The sequence below is a fragment of the Malaclemys terrapin genome, chromosome 4 (genome assembly GCF_027887155.1).
Source record: "Malaclemys terrapin pileata isolate rMalTer1 chromosome 4, rMalTer1.hap1, whole genome shotgun sequence".
Classification (NCBI taxonomy): Eukaryota; Metazoa; Chordata; order Testudines; family Emydidae; genus Malaclemys; species Malaclemys terrapin.
Window position 1 is genome coordinate 40,053,805 of NC_071508.1, and position 24,646 is coordinate 40,078,450.

Below are 24,646 nucleotides of genomic sequence, written 5' to 3' on the forward strand. Positions count from 1 at the left end.
GTGCTTTTGTTTTGTTTTCCTGTTCATCTCTTTGTCCCATCGGCGCGCCTGCTGGAGTTGCATCTCCTCTGATGAAGCTGGGTGCGTGCTTCGGACAGCTGCCGTGTGCGCCCTTTGGGACTGAACCCAGGCAGGGTGTCTGCCTAGTTTGTCAGTGGTCGTGCATCACTGAGCCAGCCCTTCCAGCTGGGGATTCAGCTGGTGCTACTGAAGCACTCAGGAGTGGAATGAGATGGTGGTGTCTTAAATTCCATGAGTGCATAAAGGCCCCCGTTGGCATTGCGGGTGGGGGGTGAATTGGTGGTGCTCTTCCATGCTCTGCCTGCAAAATAAGCTTCACCCATGTCAGTTGCCAGGAGGGGAGCCATCACGCACCATAAATTGTGCAGAGCTGTGACCCTCCCCTCACATGAGGAGTGAAAGGAAACAATGCTGACGTTGGCGGGTATGTCTACACTGCAAAGAAAAACCTGCAGCACTGAATCTGAGCGTGGGTCAATAGCAGTGTAGACATTCCAGCCAGGCTGGAGCCTGGGCCCTGAGACCCTCCCCTCTTTCTGGGCTTAAGAGCCCAGGCTCCAGCCCGAGTCCAAATATATATGGTGCTGTTTTTAACCCCACAGCCCAAGCCCAGCGAGCCTGAGCTAACTGAGACTTGGTGCCGCAGGCTTTTCTTTGCTGTGTAGATACCCTAAATTATCACCACTGGGTATCTGAGTTAACTCCTTGTGAGATGATTGGGGCAGTTGAGAGCTCAGCACAGACCTCTCTGCATCGGTTACACTTGAGTCATGACTTGGAGGTGTTCTTTAAATCTCTAGATTTTATGGTTGCGATGTTTTCAAATGAAAGTTGAGATTCAATATTACACGGCAGCAGCGTCAGCGAGGAACCGGTACACCCGACTGACTGAATCCGAGCCCCGAGGGCCCCGCTCTGCAGGGTGCCGTACACACACAGGCTGTGTCTGCGAGCACTCAGGACATGCACCAGCAAGCTTTAATCTAGCTAGTGCAGCTAAAAACAGCAATGATGCCATAGCTGCACACGCTAGTCAATGTACCCCGGATCCCAGGCAGCACTGTGCTCGGGTAACTAGCCCGTGCCACAGCCGCTGCCACAGCCTCACTGCTATTTTTAGCTTGGCCAGCTAGATTAAAGCGAGCACCGTATGTCTGTATGGCTGTCCATCGTATCCGATGATGTCAAGGCATCGCTTGTGTTCTCATGTGGCTAAGGAGTCCGATGGGTGAGGGGGAAGGTGGCAGACAGATATCATGTAGGAATACGCAGGCTCCCATTGAAGACTTGGCATGAGGTTGGCCTTTTTTTTTTTTTATAAATCCATTTTTCACATCTGCCTTCCTCAAAGTGTTTAAAGCCTTTATTGATAGTTGCTCTCCATTCAGATCTGTCTGGGGCTGTCTTCGAAGTAATCGGTATTTAGGCTGCATGAGGTGAGATTCTGCTTACGGGGGTGTCTGAAGCCTTTTCGTTGTCCTGCTGTGCTTTACGAGTTTCAGCTCACCAGGGAAAACTTTTTTTAGGAGTCTGTCGTTGCTCAGTCTGACTACGTGACTTGTCCATCTAAGAAGAGCTTTGCTGAACATTGCCTCGATGCTGGTTGTTTTTGCCTTTTTTCAGGATGTTAATGTTGGAGACTTTGTCTTGCCAGTGGATCTTCCAACTAGAACGGAGACAGGACATGGAAAATATTTCAAGTTGCTTAATGTGTCTGTGGTCAACTCTCCATGTTTCACGTCCATTAATCAAAGGGATGCTAGCACTGCTGCATTGTATATCCTCCGTTTTGTTGCCTGTTTGATAGTGTGCCCACCTGTGTGGCAATCACACCTCCTGAATGCTGTGCAGACACAGAAGCTATGTCCAAGGCCCCCTACTCTGGAATGCTTATAGACTAACCAGACAAAGGGTGGGAGTGGAAACGGATGTGGAGTGATTCACCCAAGGACACCCAGCAGGTCAGTGGCAGAGCTGGGAATTGGAACCTGGGTCTCCTGAGGCCCCAGCGAGTGCCTTAACAACCAGACCATGGTTTGTCTCAAAAGACTGGCTTCCTTTTATAGAGAGGAATGAACAGTTGCCAGGATTCGGACCAGACTTTGATAAGAAAAGGGAGAGGAAGAGGCGTGTGTCGTCTTAAAATTATTCCCAACCTCTGTATCAAAGGTTTAACACACCTTCAAAAGAGAAGTCCGCTGTCGTCAGTGACCAGGCCATGTCAAAGCCCAAGCTGGCGCGTGTGCGACGCTGTCTGGCATTTGTGCCAGCTGATGATGTAGGAATCCTGCCCATCAGAGTGAAATCTTACCTGATTTTAACCAAGCACCTCCCTCCCCTCCCCTTTCCTTCTCCCCCCTCCACCCCCCCCCCCCCCGGACAGGATAAGATAAAGCACCATGCTTCAAAACTGGCTTGAATGGCAGATAGCTCTGGGAAGTTGCAAATGCAGCTGTCATGGAGTCCTGCAGCTTTGATGCTGGACTCCTCAGTCTGGGCTTGCTCCAAAGCCATTTGAAGTCAGTGAGAGTCTTTCTACCAACGGCTGTTGGCTTTGGATCAAGCCCTGTGCCAGGCACATACAGTGCAGCATCAGGGAGACAGACTGGAGGTACCACGATCCATCGCTGTCCTACCAAGCAGCCGGTTGGAAGACTTTGTGCTCCTGGAGATGGTACCCGGCAAGTGTGCCAGCCTCTTGCCACATCCCAGCTTGGGGTAAGCCGGTGTTCCAGGGAGTGTTGATGGGTGTCTGTCTCCTTACAAAGAGGAGGCATTGGGTCCTGCTTCACCTTCTGCATGTGGCCTGCATGGGATATCATGCGGCTGTCTCTGAGCTACAATCTTTCTGGAAATGGAATTATGCTGAGCTGTGCTGTTTCTGCGCTGGCTTTGCATTTCACAGGGACGCTGGCAACGGCGCCTGTAATTCCCGCAGGGGAGGGATGGGATGGATGGTGGCAGCAGCACTGGGACTGGGCAAGGGCTGTAGGGGATTAAAAATCAGTGGTGTATTTAGATTGTGTATTTTTCGTGGTGTCCCAGGTTAGTGAAGCTGGGAGGGAAGGGGGTAAAAGGGGTTTACTAATCGTCTAGGAATTATTCCCCACCACTCCCATGTGCAAAGGGGGAATGACACACACTAGCCCATCATATTCTCTCCACCAAGGCAGCAGGGAATGAGATTGTGGGGCCTTTCCAGGTGCATGGGATGCCTGCATTGTACCCTGTGTTACTGGAAAGCCTTAAGTTGCTACAGGCCAAATCCGGGCCTTCTGTCCTCTTTGGAGTGTGAGCAGAGACAGAATCCCAGGGAAATGTGCTCTGGTTTCTTTGGTTCCTGTTTCCCCAACACTGGGTCCGAGGAGTTGGGGTGATGACTAATTAGCCATTTGCTTTACCCTGCTGATGCTGGGCTGGGGAGTCGGGGGCATTGGGGGTTCGGGGGGAGGGGGGTGGTGAATGCTGGTGCAGAGAGAAGGGTTACCCAAGGAGAGTGAGTTCAAGGTGGAACTGTGACTTCCTGGATCAGCTTGGGCCCTCAGAAGCCTGACAGACTTGGGTCCCACCTTACAACTCGGTATAGTGTGCAGACCCCTTGGAGAGCAGCTGCAAGGACTCAGAATGGGACATAGCAAAGTCCATGAAGTCTCCACTCTGGGTGATGGTGCAAGGTGCGTATATACTGAAGCAGGGCCCCACAGAGCTCTGTGCATCAGCCAGAGGCGCCTGGGAACCTGACCCTCTGCTGGACTGGGTAGCCTCAACTCATTCTCCCCTTCTTGCATGTGGAAGCCTAGCTTATGGCTAGATCCCAGGAATTGCTGGGTGCAGGGAATCCTGTGGCCATTTGACACAGAGTTCGTTGCTGGATCTGAACCACCGACTAAACTGGCCCAGTGTGCGACCTGCTGGTTGTATTGACAGGCAGTTGGTCCTCGGGATTGCTTACTCCACGGCTGTGTTGCTCACGCTGTTGTGCAGCCAGGCTTGCTGTTAGAACAAGACTGGCCACGACAGGAAGGCTTAGACCGCAGTCCAAGGTGGGCCCAGCCTGAGCTGTGGTGCTCGCAGGTTGTATATCTTACAGCCCTGCAGTGCGAACGTCCTGCCCTGGGCCCTCTGGCTTTGAACCTGGCTTCTGTGAGCTGTGGTGTTTCTGTGGAGTGCAGCTGCGGTCACGAGATAGGGGCGTAGACGGACAGTTGCTCAACCTGGTGATCTTTATCAGGGTGTTTGCTGGAGGAAGGGTGGTCGCATCATGCCGAGGGGAGACGGGTGACGAGCTGCGCTTTGCTGAAATACAGGCTGCTGTGACTCAGAGGAAAGCTCTGACAGAGCTAATCTCATAGGCGCCTGCAACTGGTTACCGGCAGGAGACGTGGGGAACCTGTGGGTTTGGGACTCTTTGTTCTTGCAGCCAGTGAACTGCAGTGGCTTCATTTACACCTCGGGGAGGTATCTCCCGTCATCCTAGTGCAGACAGGCCTGGCGCGCACGGACAGAACGGGTTGTGGAAAAGCATTTTGACTCAGGATTTCACCTCTAGCTGTGGGAGGGTCTGATGGATCTTTGGAGCTGGGATGGTTATTGAACTGGGACAAAGTCCCCTCTCCTGTGCAGTCCTGAGGCAAAAGGAAGGGCAGCAACAGGAAACGCATGCGCACTCGCTTCTGGTGCAGCTTGCTGCCCTGTGGAACTATCTGATCTAATGTCAGAGCCCCTCTGTAGCTACAAGCTGCTTTGCTCAGCACCTGCTCAGGCACTAACTCATGGAACCTTAGCAGGTAAATCCATCCAGCACAAAAGACAAGGCCTAAGAACAGTGCATTTCCCAGTGTTTGTGTACCATGCCCAGTGGCCCCAGGCAAGCCGGCCCCAGGCAGTAGCATGCACCCTGGGCCCGTTTGGCTGACTTGCTTTCAGCAGGGTTGCCTGCCAGGTTGGTTGTTGGTATGACAGCAGCGTCTAGAGGCTCCAATGGAGATCAATCTCCATTGCACTAGGCATTGTCCATGCCCAGTGTGAGAGATGGGCCCTGCCCCAAAAGCTCACAAGAGCAGGGAAGGAGGGGGGTGCCCAGGCAAAGTCCGAGCCCCAATGCTCAGTGCTTTGTCTGTGGCAGCAGGGAGCATCCACCCGGCTCTGGAAAAGAGCTGGTGGGTCGGAGCTCCTCGCCTGAGAAGCAGAGACCAATACTGAGGTGCTACCTCCATGCAGCCTTCAAAGGGCTTCTTTACCCAGCATCCCTCTCCCAGGCCTCTGTGTGCCTCCACAATGCCCCCTTCTGCCTATTGACAGACCCCTGCTGTGCCATGTGTCCCCCTGCCCTTTGCAAGGTTCGAGCAGGCTGCAGAAGCCAATGACTGTGCGACCTATTCTGCCACGTGGACCGGGACGCGGAGCTGCCCTTCCTTTCCCTGCGGCAGCCCAACCTCTGGACCTGACATAGCCCAAAGCATTGCTTTCTAGCTTGGCTCCACTCCAGACTCCACTTAGCATCAATTATTTAGTGCTGACTCATTGATTTATGAGGTTGGAAGGCAGCAGTCAATAAGCTCATAGCAACCATGGGCGGGGCAAGCTGAGGTGGCGAGGGGGGAGCAGCATGGGCTGATGGGGATCAACCACATTTGGTTCTGCTGCCGCTGTGTCCCAGACTGCAGGGAGCCTATGAGAGATGCACGGAGACTTATCGTCGAGGTAAGACCCGACCTCTCGTGTCTGTTCTGTTTCTCCTCATTGCTGAGGCCGGTTCAACACTTCTGGTGTGAGCCACGGCAGGAACCCTCGAGTGCTCTGGCCAGTAGAAGGGATGGCTCTTTCCCAGAGCTGGAGCAGGGAACCAATAGCATGGAACATGCCTCTGTTGGCCAACTGCGATTGAACACTGGGCTCTAGCAGAGTTTGACCCCTAGCAGAGGCAGGGCCTGTGTGGCTGGGAGCTTCCTCCCTGCAGCACCTTACATAGGAGGGGGAGACTTTACAATCTAAACCTAGGGTGGCCCGGGCCTAGGCTTTCGTGAGAGCTCCGCGCCAAGCCGCTCCCATTGAGAACCATGGGAGCTCTGCTTCTGTGATAGTCTAGCTCCTACTGTACATAAGGCACCAATGTTTTTACAGTGTGGATCTGCTCTGAGCTGGCAGCCCCAGCAGCTGCTCCCCTGAGCTGGACTTGGCTCAGACCTCCAGGAGCTTACCCCTGCTCTTACAGCTCCCACCAGCTTTCTAATGAGCACAGCTGGGCTGGATCTCCTCTGACATGTGAGCTAAGGCAGTAAAGAACAGGACTGGACAAGCCAGTTGTGTTTTGACAGTAGTTGGGGCTTGTTCCATGAGGCCTTCATTGGTGGATATCCCCTCCCCTCTTAAAGGGCAGGTCTCAGACCTAAAGCTCATTCATGCATCAACACTACAGGGATCACCCGTCCTCTAGCACAAGGGCTCCCGGTGTGTGTGTGGGGGGAGGGAATGTCATAAGGGTACCTCTCCCCCTGCCTTTTCCACATTGCTAAAAGGGAGGGGGTGGAGAACTAGTGCATTAAATGGCCAGCACCTGACTGGAAGAAGGAGAATGGTAATGGAGAACAGGACAGGCAGGAGCACTGCCAGCTTTTCTGCTGCCCTAGGCAGCGGCAGGTCCTGCCCTGAAATGCCCCCCCACAGAGGCGGCGGAAGGTCCTGCTGCCGAAATACCGCCGCGGTCGCCGCCCCCCCAAATTGTAGCGCCCTAGATGACCGCCTAGGTCACCTAATGGGTTGCGCGGGCCCTGAGGACAGGTGTTTCGTGCAGGGGTCAGTGGTGCCATGTGAAAGGGCACGGAACAGTTCTGGGAGCTCGTGCATCAGAGGGCTTAGTGTGGATGTGGTGCCATCTGTTGGCTGTAATGTTGCACAGCGTTCTGCAGTTTACACTAGAGCAGTGGCTCTCAACCTTTCCAGAGTAGTGTACCCCTTCTTTGTCTTATGTGCCCTCACGTTGTACCTGACTTGAGAAGTACTTTTGTCTGCTTTTGTAAGCAAATGTCACTGCAGACTATTACTGAAAATTGCTTTTTCTGTAGCCTGTTATAAAGCTTGATGAGTTGAGGTATCCCTGGTTGAGAACCACAGCCCTGTTGCATGGGTTTTCCGTCAGTGCCTACACCTCAGTGACATTGTCTGCTTGTCAGGGAGGGGCTGCTGTGTGTGTGATATTTGCCTCTTTCCTGCCCCTTAATAACTTCCAGCTGACTCCAGGCCTTGGGGGTACAGCATGAGCAGTTCTGGGCCTGAAGCAGCCATGTCACACTTAGAGGTGAGGAGAAACAAAAGGGAGCTGTAAAGTGTCTATTGCACATCACAGCTTCAATGGCTCAGCTGTAGGGAGATATAAGCTGAGGGTGCCAATAGGCTGGGGGGGGGAGAGAACCCTTCATTACTAGAGTCTAATTCACATCTCAGCCTGTTTAGGTGTCTGGCTACAGCTGCTTGGTGGTTTCTTTGAAAAGAGGGGCATGGTGGTTGTGCCTCTCAGGCTGGTCCAGGGCAGTTGCAATGAATGGCTCCCACCCAGCATCCTCTTCTATTGATCTGTTTCCTCTACCTTGCCAGGGCCTGGGCCATGACCAAACCTGCTGGCAATTTCGAGTTAGAGGGGTAGCTCCAGGCCTGCACTTCTGTGCTTTTTCTCCCACTTCATCACATGGGTGGCAAGGTTAATTTTGTTAGTCATTTGAAACCTGTAATGAGAGTGGTGGCTCAGGTGTGAAATGGCTGATTTAATGGGTCTAGGTGCACTCAAAAGGGGTATTAGAGACCTTAGTAATAGCACTTGTCTGAGATAATTATGCTCTAAGCAGTATCAGATGCTGTTAGCAGCAGCAGCATTTACTCCCTGCTCTTACCATTTGGGGAATATGCAGCTACTTGGATTTGAGGCTACTGCCTGAGCAACAACTGCAGAAATGAACAGGTCGACACCAGATGTGGAAAATACAGATTCCAGCTCCAGGAGACTTAGCTGCACAACGCTCTGCTTGAGCGAGCAGACATGGAGCTGCAGCAGGCAGGGACTCAGCACCCTGAACATGATCCCAGACTCCAGGGCAGCTAGCTCCTTGGGGGGCCACAGGCTGGAATTTACACCTTCCCTTCCCCAGCAGACAGACCCTAAAGGAAGAGGGTGGGATTGGCAGAAGCCCCATACTAAATTAGGCAGACAAGTTCCATTGGGGGGGGGGGGGGGGGGAAGGTTGCACCATTTTGGAAAAACTCACCTTAATCATTATGGACACTGGGGAGCTGCTCCATTTGGGATGAGAGTTAAGGTGGCAGTGGTGGGTTAGCCCAGCAATGCCTCCCGTGTCTCTAACCCTTGATCACGGAGGGGGTGGGAGGACAGCCCTGCCCTGCCCGTCTGTCATGAGACTAGACTCTATAAGCCAGGCTGAGCAGTAAGTGCTGTTCCCCCTGCAGCTGACCTCTGCATTTAACAAGGAGGAGCTGAAGCTCTAGTGGCAGCCAGTGATGTGACCTTGTCTAGGCCAAGCTCTGCTAGAGAAGAGTGGAAGGCGCTAGGCCCCCAGACACCAAAGGGCCCAGGCCTGAGTCTAGCTTTGCCTCCTGAGCTGTTTTTTCCTTGTTCCTGGGAGCCTGAGAGAGAGCAGCAGTGCTTCCCAAGGCCTTGCTCTTTTTTTGACCAGGAGCCCTCTACAGCTCTCCTGGGGAGATTGGCAGGGGAGGCAAACTTAAAGTAAAAGAGCTGGGCCCTGCAGCAGCTTTGTAGTGACATGCTGCTCTGAGCTCCTTTTGACTTGTTGGTTTTGTCTACTCACTTTCTGCTGTTAGTAGCGTCTATGTGAAATCTCCCCCAGGGCCGTGTGGTTAGAAAGTGCACTAGCGCACACATCAACCACTGAGCTTTAGCCCTAGGGTGCCAACCCATTAGCAAGTCTGATAGAATCACTGCCGCAATAACCTACAATGCAGGATGGCACGATCCCCCTTCTCCCTCATGCTTAACAGAACTGTGCTCACATGGGTCTGTTCCTTCTGCAGATGTTGCACAGAGCTGCTATGTTCACTGCCTTGGAGCTAGGCCTATGCTTTGCGGGTTAGTGCTGCACCCTAGAGAAGAAAGCCAGTATTAACACTAGGCACAAATCCCAAATGAACCTGTCTCCATAATTTCTATCTGTGCCCTGACAGCAGATCCAGCGGGAACCAAAGGCAGGCACCATAGGACGGGGAAGCTGGGCTGGGTCAGTAGGTGAGCAGCAGGGAAAAACACTTGTCTTTCAGTGAGGTAGATAATTTCTCTCTCCTCACATGGGCTGATCAGTCTGAAATACTGTTTTTTAAAAAGTATCAGGGGGTAGCCGTGTTAGTCTGTATCTACAAAAACAACAAAGAGTCTGGTGGCACCTTAAAGACTAACAGATTTATTTGGGCATAAGCTTTCGTGAGTAAAAACCTCACTTCTTCGGATGCATAGCTATGCATCCGAAGAAGTGAGGTTTTTACTCACGAAAGCTTATGCCCAAATAAATCTGTTAGTCTTTAAGGTGCCACCAGACTCTTTGTTGTTTTTTAAAAAGGAATTCCCCCCCCAGGGGAGGTTAAGGTGCTTCCAAAATCTGCTTCTGTAGAAGTACAGAGAATGTGCAGTACATTACAGTGCTGTATTAACTGCAGTATGTGACCTGTGTATCATTTTCCATTGATGTCACAATCAAGTTTGTTATAATCCAGCAGTGAAAAGGGTTTAAGTATCTCATTTTACTGCAAGGTAGCACGGGAGCAGGAAGATGAATGCTGCACAGAGTTTGCTTAAACAAGCCCCCCCTCTTCTCCTTTAATACAGAGATGTGGCATGGGGCAGTTCCAGGGCCCAGCGGGAGCTATGGTCACTGTGCCTGTATCTCTGTTAAAGATGGGCCACAATTCATAACATCACAAGCTGTGCTACAGCTTTTATGAGACAGGACTACAGTGGAGGGTGACTGCTAGAGCATGAAGCTGTAGAAAACTAGGAGGCTGTAGGTATTGGGCTAAGGCAGCATTGAAAAGTGCTCCTGCCCCTGTTTAATTTTCACCTGAAGTTACCAGGCCAATGTATTAGAACTTCCGGCTTTCTGCCCAGCTCTAACAGGATTGTTACTTTTAGCTAAGCCTAGCCCTTATCGTCTGCTACATTTCAAAACCTTGTCTGCCCTGACAGTACTGGCATAGTGTTATGCTCCATCTTAAATAAAAGGCCTAAAATTTACATCACCCTTCACTAAAGTGCAGCCAGCTCTGGTGTGGAACAATGCTGCATATGTTCAAATGCACAAAGGAGAAAAATTTGGAGTCAGCCCTTCCTTCCTTCCCCTGGTGCTTTGACTACCATCTACTTTTACAGAAAGTGGGAACGGCACCACATGCTCCCTACATCTCTTCTAAGAGTGAACTCAATAGTGTGAGCACTGAGTCTGTACTGACTCACCGGCCAGAGCTGTGGCCTTTGTCCTGTGAAATGACACGATCCTGTGAATGGACTGACTGTAGTGATGCAGAGGGGAGGTGTGACTTACTAGAAAGCCTTGTGAGATCTTGAACTTAGTACACCTCTACCCCCCGCTATAACGTGACCTGATAGAACACGGGTTGGCATATAGCACGGTAGCAGGGTGGCGCTTTAAAGGGCCCGGCGCTCCGGCTGCTGCGGGGAGGCCTGGGCCTTTAAATCACCGCTGGAGCCCTGCCGCCGCTATCCCAGGACTGCAGCAGCAGGGCTCAGCTGGCAATTTAAAGGGCCTGGGGCTCCCTGCGGCTGGAAACTGTATCAAGCCAGCTGCCCACTATATTACATTTGGGCAGGGTTTCAACAAGCCACCCAAGAGCAGAAGAAAAAACCAAGCCAAGAAGGTTTTAAAAAAAGGGGGACCCTCTCCCTTCCTCTCTATAGTACTAAGCAAAACCCTGCCTCCATCCTCTGAGCTGGTTCAGCAGTGAGGCTGAAGGATGGAATAAGCCCCCTCCACCTCCATGGCTCTCTGAGTTAGATGGCGAGTGTCAGCAGGGATGGAAGCTGTAATCAAGTTGGGGGACAGGGCTTTCGCATACAGCTCAAGGGCTTTTTGATCCACACTCCTGGTAACATCCTCTTACATCTCTTCTCCCTCCCCAGCCTTTTTTCTTGTATGAACAGACCAGGGACAGGACTGAGGCAGCATGGGAGGATTTTGCATAGTTTTGCTGTACCTGTTCTTGCTCTGGAGCGAGGAGACATCAAGCTCCAGGTTGTCACTCAGGGCCCTCTCTCCAGCACTGAATGCAGAGAGCGTGTAGCCAGCGCCCAGCATGAATGGCATTTTCAAAGCTCCAGCTCTGCACAACTACACTAATTGTATCCAGAACACAGGACCCTTGAGCAGTTAACACTGCATCAGGGGCAAGCAAGCAACATCCAGTTTTAGTTACACTATAAAAGCAGGGAGGTTGAAGTCCAAGGAAACCGAACCCCAATCTTAAGCTCCCCAACACAATGGAACAAGCAGCCACTGCAGTGGATTTGAGAAACAGGAGGAGGAGGAGGATGCAGTTCATTGCCCTAGAAGAAAAACACTCTGCAGCTGTTTATGCTAAACTTCTTAAACTGTCATCATTACAACCATGTAAAACACAGCGTCGAACCCTCTGTACAGTCTGTTTGGATGAGTGTAAAAAGGAACGAGCATTTTGCTTTTCAAACCCCCTCCCTCCCCCCCCCCCCCCCAAAGCACATACATAACAATGGTTTAAAGTAATAACAATACATTAGAAAGAATCACAAAGGAAGATCTCCATGTTGTAAACAAAAGTAGCAATTGAAAATAAAAGCCAATGGTAGCAAATCTCTCAAAGTGCACCAAAGCGACACACCAGCCTCTAGTCCACTGAAACACAAAGGTTACAGTTTCAACAATGGGGGAGTTTCCTGGTGCTGCATTCCTGCCACAGGGCTCCACTGCCTCTGCTCAAAGTGCTAGTTCACCAACAAAAAAACCCAACAAAACAAAAAAGCCTAAACACCAATAAAACCCTACTCTTTTAAAACTAAATATATTTCAGCTAAGTAAAAGTTACCTTGGGGGAGGAAGCTGTTTTCCTGAGTTAGCATGAAATAACACTGGTTTTGCCATCTGATTGGGGGCATCCTAGGAGCCCTGCATTATTTGTAGAAGTGTCTTGGAATCTGTTTCCCCCCCATACACACATGTGAAGCTGGGCATGATTGTTCTCCTCTCTGCTACCACACAGCTCCTTATCAAGCCCAGATACCACAATGAGGGGGGCAGTATAAGAACCTGAACAGAACCGACTGGAGTGAGAGGAGCTAGTTGTTAGTTACAATAAGCCCCCACAATGATGGTGGGGAATGCCTGAACCTGACATGCTTAAATGGTCATTTGCAACAATAGATTGAAATGGAAAGATTTAAGTTGATTTGTATGTAAAATGTTAATTTCACAAACAAAAAAAGGAACATGTCTGTCTAGAAGCGAGGCATTGCACCAATGATACCCACCCACAGCAGCTGGCTCTGGCGGTTTAGGCCAGTAAAACCTTTGTGCAAAGACACTGATGAAGGAAAAAGACACGAGTCTCATTGCTGTAGCAGCAGCCCCAGACACACAAATGGCTTTGCCTTCTCCTCACATTTTGGAATAAGTCCAAAAGGCAGCAAATGAACCAGTTTGGAGCAGGGTGGGGGTTGCCCAAACTGCCCAACTGAAGAGAAGACACTAAAGGGACTGATGGCACTTACCCCCTCACCTTTAATGAGGACTCAAGGTCCTAGCTGCTCAGACTATGGTGGAGCCTGGTGTGCTGTGACCTGTGGCCTCCAATGATGGTACTTTTATTATCGAAGAGGAAGGTGATCCTAAACCACTTGCCGTACAATGCTGCAGGGACCATTAGCAGTCTGAACCTAAGTCCACTGGAGTCAACAAGAGTCTTTCCACTGACTTCCATAGACTTTGGAACAGGTGCTAAGCTTCCAATTGGACTCCTCTTTTAGGAGAACACTGTATATATATTTCAGCTACTACCTCTGAGACAGGAGGTCAGGAAAACCCAAATAATTCTTGGAAAATATACACTTGGAATTAGCTTGGCTGCCCTCTCCCCAGTGAGATTTCATGAGAACAGGAGATACACATCCTGAATTCAACGTACGGGAGATGTTAGCCTTCATGGCGAGTATTGTGCATTAGGCAGCTATTCAATGTTCTAAAGACAATCCCCATTAAAAGTGTGTCTTACAAGAGGACCTCCATACTCTCCATCTCTGCCCTCACACTGCCTACGTACACCAGAACGAGCAACAGACACAGTGGGAGGAAGGTCAGGCAAGCAGAAAAGTGAAGGTAAAGGGGTCTAATCTCCTATCACATGTGTGAGCTCAATTCCTGCTCAGGTTAATGGAAGTTACATGTGCGCCTGGAGGAGAGAACAGACCCCAGCATACAGAAACCAAGCCTAGCAGCAGATGGCAGCTACTTTAACATTTCCATTGCCCACTGGCTTCTAGAGCTCAAGGGGACACACACGGTTCTGAATTAAAGGATATTGCTCGTCCTGCTGAAATACTGCCCAGGTAGAATACACTCAGACATGTTACTCTCCAAACTATGCACAGTTATTGGGAAAGGACCACTAAAATAAAAGCAACTAAAGCACCTTTTCACTACAATTGAAAATGAGTTGTGGTGGCTGAGACTCATAATACTTAGCATTTATATAGCGCTTCTCCTCAGAGCGCTTTACAAACGTTACATCTAATCCCCACAGCACCCCTGTGAGGTAGGACAGTCAGTATGCTTACTCCCATTTCATAGATGGGGAGAACAGGCAGAGAGGTTACGCGACTTGCCCAAGGCCAAAGAGGAAGCTGGTGGGAGAACAGGAGCTGCCAGAGCTGTGCTCAGAACATCTCTTGAGAGAAATGGGGAGCTCCCTTAGAGAGCTGACAGCTACATCGACATCGAACCGCCACACACAGCTGGTCACCTGTAGGGGGTCAGGAAGGAATCCCCCCCCAATGTATTCTGGGTCTCCTTCCCCTAAAGCATTGGCCATGGCTGGAGGTGAGACACTGGACAGGGTGGGCCAGGGCTCTGAGATGGCACCGAGCATTCTCTCTCTCTCTCTCTCTCTCATCTGCTTGGCTGGCTGGTTCTTGCTCACATGCTCAGGGGCGAAATGATCACGATAGGTCAGACTAGATGATCTGAATGTCCTTTATGGCTTTAATCTCTAGGGGCACAGCGGATAGCAATCCATCCATCGGGGATCGATTTATCATGTCTAGTGTAGACGTGATAAATCGATCCCCGATCGCTCTGCTGTCGACTCCTGTACTCCACCGCAGTAGGAGGCGGAAGTAGAGTTGATGGAAGAGTGGCGGCAGTCAACCCAAGATACATCGACTTCAGCTACGCTATTCTCGTAGCTGAAGTTGTGTATCTTAGGTCGATTCCCCCCGCCCCCCAGGGTAGACCAGGCCTAGGATACATGTTTAGGAGCTGGTCCAAAGCCCACGAAAGTCAATGGGAGTCTTTCCATTGACTTCATTGGGCTTTGGACCAGGCTTTTAGTATACTTCTACTCCCTAAGGGAGCCTTTTGCCATTGTGCAGGGGACACATGTATATATAGGCCTGTTTCAAGTATGATCTCAAAGCATCCTCAGCTGTTGAAGGAGGCATCACATATAGTTAATTCTACAGAATCAAGTGGAATCAGGTTCCCCATTACAAAGCATGGATGTAATAACCATGCCTAGAGCTCTATATGCTGTACTTACAGTAATTCAGGCTCCTGAACTAGAAAACAGGACTGGCATTTTCCCACAATTACAGAATCTTTCCCCATTAGCGGTCAGCTTGCTTTTAAAGAAATCTTCATTCTCTAAGGGCAAAACATTTGCATTTCTGGACCACAGGCTTTAAGCTTTACAGGAAAGACGACTTCTTCGAAATCTTTGTGCCACGATTCTCTCTCTTGGCAGCATCTTAGTCTGTTGATTTACAGCCAGACTATTTCAAGGAGGAGCTGAGCCAAGGTTTTCAGAACTCTGCCCACCTTCCTTTCTAACTCCCATGTGGTTTCCACACTGACACTTCAATTGCTCAAAGCAGGGACCAGTGTAGATTTTGAAATTTTGATGAGAAGCGATCAAATCCTATTACGCTCTCATGGCTTGCTAGCTAAAGCAAAAGACCAGCCAGGGCACTGCCTCCATTGCTCAAATAAGAATACATCCTGTGTTTATTAGCATCGCTACACACTGATTGGTCATTTACCAAGGCAGTGGCCTCCTTTTCCTTTCAGTCAGTCCTAAGGCAGTGAGCCTGCTCACTGTCCTGGCTTCACGGAGAAAAGGACAAGATCAGATAGGCAGGTTGGAAAACTGATTGTAGCTCTGCTTCGACCTTCCATCCTTGTCACATGAAGAACTCAAGGAATCCAAACAAACATTTAGTGGATCAGCACAAACCTTCTGGAGGCTGGTGGAGAAGCATGGCACACGCACCTTTCCCACCTTGCCTTCTGCTTGCATCAGAAGTTAACTTTGCTTTCTGATAAATCCTAGCTACAGCCCAGAACAAACCCCACCGAGAACAGAACGCTTCGGCACACAACATTCAGCTTCCCTTCAGGAAACCTCCCACTGCAAATGGAAAAGAGCTAGAGAACTAAGAATGGGCATACGACACTGCCCCATTGCACTCAAGGTGAAAAGATGCACAGTCTTTCCCCCGGGACGTGAGCTGTGCTCACCGGGATTTCTGGAATAAAGCTGGATGTTGCATAGACTTTATGGAAGGCTGGCTTTCCTGGTAAGAATACTCAATAGCCTTGTTTGAAGGACTGCTGGCTATTAGGACTTCGGAAATATCTATTGCTGCAAAGGCCATTGGAAAAATGCTACTGGCCACATGGACCAAGTGCTCATTTGTAAAGAAGGCCCCTCTGTCTCCCCAAAGCTTCTCTATCTGTTTGTAAGAACGGCTCAAAACCCTCTGCATCATATCTATTCCCACCTTAACAGAAACTAAACTCTGGTTTATGAGACCAAGCTCTTGTGTTTATAAAAATGATGGGAGAAAAAGAGTCAAAATATTTAGCACGTTAACCAGCTTTGCCTCTTCTCTGCACGTGAGCAGGGGTGAAAGCACTTTGTGATTTGTCCACGGAAAAAAAACCCCACAGACTTTTTAACCACCTCCGGCACCAATACATTGTCTATTGGCCACAGTACCAACTCCTGCATGCCTCCCCAAGCATTCGTACCAAACACAGCTCAGCACAGGATCATTTCCCGTCATCTCTACCCTGGGCTGTGTTGTCTTTTAGTTGCAAACCTTTATAAGGATGTCTCATGAATAGACAGGCAATGTAATTATATTATTTGTTTCCCCTCGCCCCTACCCCTGCTAAAATGTCACTGACTTGGACATTTGCATTGTGGAAGGGCAGCCTGGATAGAAACTGTTCTCTGAATGGGCTTTGGCAACCTTGGATGGTATTTTTGGCTTTGGGGGTAGACAGGGACGTGGCTCTCTCAATGCATTTAATGACTTCTGCGCACACTGGTTGGCAGCCACAACCTCAAGTTCTGCCCCTACGTCAGCTGCCGTCAAGGCTGCACCTACATGACGACTGCCCTCTTGCAAAGGCAATGCCATTTTTTTTTGGTTCAAGAAGTCCTGCTCGGTAGCATGAGCCACGTGAAGTGGGGTGGTGGTTTTAACTATTTTATAGGGGGTGGACTGCCCCTGTAAAGCCGGGGACGACAGGTGTCGGTCGTGCAGACCCTCTGCCAGCTGAACTGCCCCAGAGTCAAGCATAGATAAGACTGGCACACTGCCGCTGCCACCAGACAGTCTCTGACAAGGAAGCGAGTTGAAGGCTGGGTGGCCCAGTCCTACTGTCTGCTGTGCTGAGTCTATGCTCCCTTCTGAGTGCATCCCCAGATCTGCAATCTCACCCACAGATGCAGACTTGGGTACCGAGGATTTTAAATCTGGTTTGTTCTGTGGCACTGCACCGCTAAGTTTCTCGATACTGGGCACCTGCCCAGAAGAGTTATCCTCACTGTACTCCAACTCGGATATGTTGTCATACTGAGATACGTTAGAAGGCCGTCTACCATCCTGCAGAGGGAGAGAGAGAGTATCAAGGGCTTTCTCCACCCACAAGACAGGCACTTGTACTTTCTCTGACAAGTCGCAAGGAGAAGCAAGGTTTTGTTCTGGTGCTGAGTGTGAGTCTGTACCGGGAGGCTGGTGCTGCTGCTCTGGAGGCAGCCCTGTCAGTAAATCCACTGGGAAGTTGGTAGCACTCGTGTCTTCAGGACTCGAGACGTTTTGCACAGAAGCGTCTGAGGGTCTTTGTTCGGCAAGGGAAGGAAGAGACGGTGTTTGGTTTGGCAACTCCTGACCTGCTAATATATTATTGTGATTGACAGGCAGGTCTACTTGGGGATTGTGGCTCTGGGTGGCAATGTCCCCTGCAGAGTTGTCCATGGCTGACGCTTCGGGTTGTGCTTGCTGAGGTGCCTGCAGCTGAGCTGTGTGGAGAATGGCCTGGTTTGTGTTGCCTACAGCAGGGGAGGGGCTCTGTTCCTGCAGTTCCTCTTTACCACTTCCTGCACTGAGAGTCTGAAGACTCTCTTGTGAGACAGCCTCCCTGCTCACTGGTGGTGCATCCTGGCTCTCCGGGAGGGCCTGAACCTCATTCTCCTCTGGAGGAGACAGCTCCTGTGATGGGGTTTCACCAGCAACTTTCTTTGGTGACTCCACATGATTTTCTTCTCCATGCTGGTTTTCCTCTTGGCATTGCTTGTGGCCCTTAAATGGATGCTGATGCACATCTGTTGCTGCTGCCGGCGAGGGAGGCCCATCCTGCGGCAGAGGAGGGAGCCTCTCGTTTATTGCCATGTTTGCGTTACCAATAGTTTCATTCAGATGAGCAGGGCTGTTGTTTGGAGGGGACAGCTTTGTAGCTCGGTCAGGGTCGAGGTCAGTGGCAGCCTTATTCTGGCCATTCGCTGCAATGCTGGGTTTCAGTGCCACGAGATTTAGAGAAAGCTCCAGCCCCAATGGTTTCTTAGGGAATTCTTCAGGTTTTGCTATAAGAAAAAAACAAAAACAAAACACACATATTAAGCTTTAACAAATCCAGCAAGACAGGCCATTGGGAGGGATCTGAATCATGTCGAACAAACATCGGCCCTTCAAAAGGAAAACAGAGGGGAACTGAGTGGCCCAAGGTCACAGAGCCGGTCAGTGGCAGAGTGGTAACAGAACGCAGGTCTCCAGTGCCCTATCAGTCTGACCACCACAGTGCTTCCCCAGGAGTGAAAAGCCTGAGCGGTTGAGAGAAGAGATCTGAGCCAGAGGATTTCCACACCTCCAGGCTGATGGGTTTATTTTATTGTTATTGTTAGCACCTATTTTAACTTCAGTGATGAACCAGCTGGATAAAGGAGGCCTTTGTTAAAGATTCACATCTCCTTCCCCTTCACCTACAGTGGTAGAGCTCACAAAAGACACCCCCCTGAGGTCAGCCCCCAAAAGCAGGATGCACCAGACTTGACATTTCTGATACTGTTACGGTATAAACAAGCAAAGCAAAGCAGGTGGGCACTGGGAGTCAGGACTCCTGGGTTTTATTCATTGTGCAGCTCTGAGTAAGTCACTTAACCTCGGTCTCTGTTTAGCTGTAAAATGGACATACTTCGCTGTTCGCAACTTTGTTGTGAGCCTTCAGGCAAGACTGAATCTTTACACAGGGCAAGATGCATGAGTCAGCATGCATCTGCACCCATCCAGAGGCAGCCAGGCAAAGGAATGGTGACCCATCACGGTGCCTTTCTTGGGTCTCCCTGTATTCCACAGGGAAATTCATGTGTGCTAGTTTCTTGTCAGGTGCTGCTACCTCCTCCCCCTGCCTACCTCTGTGTGTGTGTGGGGGGCGGGGGGGGAAGGGAGAGAGAGCTCATCCCCTCCTCTATGCACACACCAGCAACCTGGGTAGCCTGTAAAGCAGAGCAGAGGGGAAGCTACCATATTCTGTTATTCCCCTGCACAAGCATGTATGGCAAGTGACAATCTCAACCTTAAATTTTGCAATCTTTTCTCAGAGGAGCTCAAAGTTCTTTACTGATATCAATCAATGATCACGTTCAATAATTAATTCCCTCTTACCATATAAGAAAAGCATTTCCATGTGCGTTTTGTGTTGTCAGCTGATCAGGGTTTATTAGTCTGATTATACATAGTCCCAAACGGGAGTTCTGATAAAAGTTAAACTGGCTCCAAACCACCCTGATTTGAGGTTGCAGAACCTGGTTCCCCTTAGCCAATCTCTAGTTACAGCCTTACACAAGAGTTCCTCACAGCAGACTTAGAGAGAACTGCAGACTCACAGTTCAGTGCAATTATGCTGTATTCATGTACTTACCCAGGTGGGGTTTTGTAGGTTTCTAATGAGTGTTTCATTTATTTTTCAATAAGTGTTTCTACAGCAGGATCCATAGCCAACTGAGGTTCCATCTCGTGTATGATGAAGGATTTATGCTAAGGGGGCTCTATCTAACCACTCTCCGGGAATACAATGCTACAACATAAAGAGGGCAATTACCATGGCAACCCCTGCACTATGTGAAACACAACATTGCCCCTCCCTGCCCTGTGAAGTGCCAGTGGCTGGGAAGTTCACACACCCAGAAAATCTGTGTAACCAAAACAACGCTCGCAGACCACAGCTGCAACATCTGGCTCAATTTAAACGTGCAAAGACTCTGCAAATCAGAACAACAACAAAATACCCAGGAAGAGCAGAGTGATACAACTTGGGGCTAAAAAAAAAAAAAAAAAAAAAAAAAAAAAATCACATCAATGACAAACGGCACATAGGGCCAGATTTTCAAAAGAGCTCAGCATGCCTGGTGCTGAGTTTTGCCGAAAAATCCACGTATCTCCCTAGGAGCTGTTGGCCCAGGAGCTGTCTGGTCCCAGATTACTACGTTGACATAAAGCCACCATTGCTCAACTCAATCTATCTTTGCACCCAAGAGATCTCAAACAGAACAGAGAACCGGGGTCACACAGTTGCCTCTGCAATTCAGAAGGCCACAGCAGTTAGCCTTTTCCTGCGGTTTAGAGAGAAAAGAATCCTGAAAAGATTGCATTGCTCTGGCCTTGAAAGATATGGTTAGTGCTGGCACCAAGGAGTTAATTTCAACTGCTTGGCCTACCCTGGGCTGCAGTAGAAAAATTTAAATTAATGCTGCCTTCATGCTCTGCCTACCTGGGGGCGGAAGGTCAAATTTCATTTTGCGCAATTCAGTCATGGACGTTTGCAATTGTTCAATAATAATATCATCTTCATAATGCAGAGAAGCAGAAATTCTCTCCTGCAGGAATTCCCGTAAGTCCTCCAGGGACATCTTCAGTAAGCGTTCTAGTGGACAGCAGAAAACACAGCAAAATATGAGAACAACATGGTATCTCAATTAGAGAGAGAGAGAGAGAGATCCAGACAGTGTTTCTACTGGATCAGCAGTTTTAACTATCAGTATAGGACATTTGTTTTACATTTAAGTTACAATGTGGGGCAGAAGAAACAATGCATGGCTTCCTTTTTCCATGTGTTTTTCTGCCCGGTATTTATGGTTCTCTCAAGTCGATCTCTAGTCCCAATCCTGCAAACATTTATGTTTGCATGTAACTTTACTCAGGTGAGTAGTTCTCATGGTCTTCAATGGGATCACTGAATGAGTAAGATTATGCAGGTGCATAAATGTTTCCAGGTTCAGGGCCTTGGTTCAGTGACAGAATGAGTCTGACTGTTCCTGAATGTTTCTTTTGCACCTCTAGGGGGAGTAAATCTGCATGTTACAGACACAACAGATTAATGGTGGATAGGGCAACCTGAGGTTGCTCAGCACAGACATTCAGAATTGGTGCTTCACACTCTTCCCGTATCTAATATAGGATTTCACAGCCATCTGTGATGGAGAGCAGCCACTGCCATTAGCCACCTGTCCCACTGCATTGTTCATCAAGGCTTAATTTGTCCAGTCTTCCTCTCTTTTTCTTTACATACATTACTTCACATGCACAAACCAGTCCACATGGAGACTTAGTGCACAGCAAGCGGAGGTGTAAATCTACCCTGCGTGCCTGCCATGCACTAGCTGGCTGAGCGGACCCTGCTACTGCACACTAAAAAGTTCCACAGTGCACTTGGGTCTACCGCTAAGATTTCTTTCTTGGTAAGACTTTTAAACAATTATATGAAGTTTAGGATGGATGGAGATAAATAGCACTCACCCACTTATAAATGCACCTACCCTGCTAATGTACTAATGGTATCCATGTGATGGATGGATGCATGGTTACCATGCACTTTTGACCATTACACCTGCACTCCGTCCACTAATCCATCTCTTCAGGCTTTATTCAAACATTCCAAACCTCAGAGCAGCTTCAAACCCCTGCATTTGTCCTGTTCCCTCTAAAAAAGATGCACTGGCCAAAGCCTTCAATGAGCAATATTCACTACTGCCCAGTGACAGGTTTAGGAGCTGACCCCTCTGTCCTGTGACTGGTATGGCTACAAAGGAGAGCCTTGTACCACTGGAAAGAGGAGATGCTGAGTTCTCCAATAAGACCAGCAGGGCCACGAAGTCCTGAAATATCTAACTGTAAGGCAGTGACATTTTTATATAAATAAAAGCAATTTCAGGTCATTTTTAGAAGTATTTTTATAAATACATTATTGTATTGCTCTCTCCTCTGAGCCTTGTTTAGTTGGACTAAGGAACATTACTTTGCAGAAGAAGAGATGCAAATAAAACAAAATAGTCCTACTAACATTTTCAAATGTGCTCTAAAACACTCAAAATAGTTTTTCTGTAAAGCATGTTATACATGTATACAATACCGTACATGGCGTCAGAAAGCGCATTTTGCAATGTTTACAGTTCTGTAGATTGGGCCCAGGATTGCAGCATGGTGGGGGACTTTTTTTTTTTTTTTTTTTTTTTTTTTTTAAGACTTTGGATGTTTCAGTGCAGGAACTGTGCCTTCTTTGGTGTATGTACAGCACCTAGCGCTAACAGAACCAAGCAATCAACCACAAAGCATTCATCTCCACTGCCAATGTGCGCTGAGCAAGGCAGAGCTCCTATAGGACATACTGCCCTGGTCCACTGATGGGAATTTCCCAGTGGCTGATGGAAGTCCTGCAGCAGAGGATGCCCTGAGTAATCTCTCTTCTCTCCCTCAGTATACTGAGCAGGTGGGATTTGGCCCTTGGGGAGTAGATGTGAAAAGGCCAATATGCCTTTTTTGAGGGCAAAGGCATAGTTCCCCTCTGGCGTTAAGAGTCAAACACGGGACTATGTGTAGTAATTTGCTTTCTCTGAAATCCGGGTGAGGCCTGAAACGGCACCAGTCTGTAATGCCCAGTAGGGGTTGCATGATATCATACATGTGTAAATCCAACGATACAGAGAAAAAAGCCAAACGGCCAACTGTGGGCTAACTTCAGACATGGTGTAAATGGACACAGCTTCAGGAGCTGCATCCATTTTGGTTAGATCTGTATCTTGGTCCAATTAAAGTAAAAGAAAAACTTTCAAACCAATGCTGGGCTTGTCTCTCCCTAAGCCCTTCCTGACTAAGGAGGTTAAATCTAAACCCCAGGCTCTAATGATAGGATCATCCCGGCTGAATGGGGAAATCGAGCAAGTCTGCTGAGCCGCTTACTTTTGTGCAGCTTCAGGATGGTGTACGCCATAGCTGTCAGAACCCGTTCTCCTTCCAGGATGTAGATATCCCACAACCGCAAGGTGAGCGTGAAGGGAGTCTGTTTACAAAAGAAGCAGGTTAGATGATGTGATGATTTGGGGAATCTGCCTGTAAAACATATTGATTCTGGGTGAGATTATGAACCCTTTCCCTGTAAGTATCTATACTAATCTGCCAATTTCATCTGAGGCTCGTTGGCTTCTCTCTGTGCTTTTGCCTTTATGCTGGATCGAAATTCTAAAGGCGGGTGACAAAGGGCTAACAAAAGAGGGTCACTGACTTAACATTACTTGACATGGAACAGCACTAAACAACAGACTGCCTCCCGACCAGGAGAAGGGATTTATCAGGGGAGAGCTCACCTAGCAACAAAGTTACCCATAACACACTGTGGTCCCCTATTGAGGCTGACCAGGGAGTCACCTGATGTAGGAGACAGGAAGGTGATAAAGGGCAGAAGCTGGTCTATTTGCTCGCTCTCTTTAGCCATTTTTCACCAGCTGAAGAGGAGTGAAGCTGCTTTGGGAGCTGGGTGAGGCAAAGCAGGGGAGATCCCACCTACATGAACACACAGTGTGAGCTAGAGTGAGAGGAAATGCACGTAGGATGTATTATTTTGTATGGATCTGTGTATTTCTCATGCAATTTAGTAAAGAGCAACAGCACCGTAGAACTCTGTGCAGTGTGTGTTATATGCTACAACTACCATGGGGCCTGTGAGTTAAATTGGATCTCTGAAGGCTCACCCCTTTGGTGGGATTCTGGGAGTGGTTGCGTTTAAATGACAGGGGCAGTCTGAGGAGTCAGCACTGGTTCCGAGGGTTAGGGAGCAGGGCTGCCTGGTTGCAGCTCTCCGGGTTGTATGGTGCTAGGCAGAGGGTCTGCACTCAAAGAGCATCAAGGGACCCCAAGACTGGGGCAGTGCCTGGAATCTGTTCAGACTTGAGGCTTAAAACACCAGGGGATCCAGATGCTGGATTCCCGTCCCAGCACTGTGGTGGTCTGCCAGCAAGGGGAATCGGACACGATCTGTAACAGATGGCATGGGTATTTTGCCCCAGGGCTATTCTAGCTGGATTGATCTGCTCAGGAACGCCAGTGCATAGAATGTGCCATAAACCTTCCAATTAACACCCCAACATAGCACAGAGAGATGCTTTGTTTTCAGGACCGATTTAGGGTTATGCGTGTATTATGAGCTACAATTCTGGTTTTAAAACAATTGTTCACATGCTTGGCTGGCCAGAGAGTTGCAGTTAAGACAGATACAACGTTCCTTCTTTGGGACCGTAAGGTGAAAAAAATTCAATCTAAGCCAACTTGAAAATGGATTCCCTACCTTGAAAAGTCGTTACTATATTTAGTTTTGCAAGTATGTGAAAGCTTTGCTATTTTCAAGGCTGGACATGAGAATCAGCAGAACAGACCAGGGCCTGTTTAATTGGATGATCCTGAGGCCTGTCTAGTATATTAAGGCAGCTTTGCACTGCTCTGGTGGCACAAAGCTGCCCTCAAGCCAGCAGTGTGGGAATTCCACCAGTGTAGGGGAATCTTTTGTGGCACACAGCCACTGAAGTGGCTCCTTTGCCGCTCCCTGCGGCTATGACCATAGAAGTGTGGTTGGAGAAAAGAAGTGGAGCAGGCTCCCTTACACATTTGATTCCTGCCTGCTGGAATATCTTGTAGGGGCCATTGGCAGCTGCTCTATGCCAGCAGCCAGACCAATTTAAACAGAAGTGGCTTGACTGTCAGAGGTGTTGAGCAACCTCATTTCCCAGTGAAGTCAGTGAG

At 49.1% G+C, this 24,646-nt stretch overlaps 1 protein-coding gene across 4 annotated transcripts in view; it reads right to left on the minus strand.

Annotated features, from left to right (window-relative positions):
- Nucleotides 1-13,936: 13,936 nt before the first annotated feature.
- The window catches only part of LOC128837084 (USP6 N-terminal-like protein), a 170,546-nt gene continuing 159,836 nt past the window's right edge, over nt 13,937-24,646 (minus strand). For all 4 annotated transcript variants that reach the window (XM_054027927.1, XM_054027929.1, XM_054027930.1 and 1 more), the window contains 3 exons: nt 22,814-22,913; nt 20,349-20,501; nt 13,937-18,165 (listed from right to left, as the gene is read on the minus strand). In XM_054027927.1, the coding sequence (XP_053883902.1) occupies nt 16,469-18,165; nt 20,349-20,501; nt 22,814-22,913 (1,950 nt within the window). In that variant the 3' untranslated portion in view covers nt 13,937-16,468. The remainder of the gene's footprint in view (nt 18,166-20,348; nt 20,502-22,813; nt 22,914-24,646) is intronic.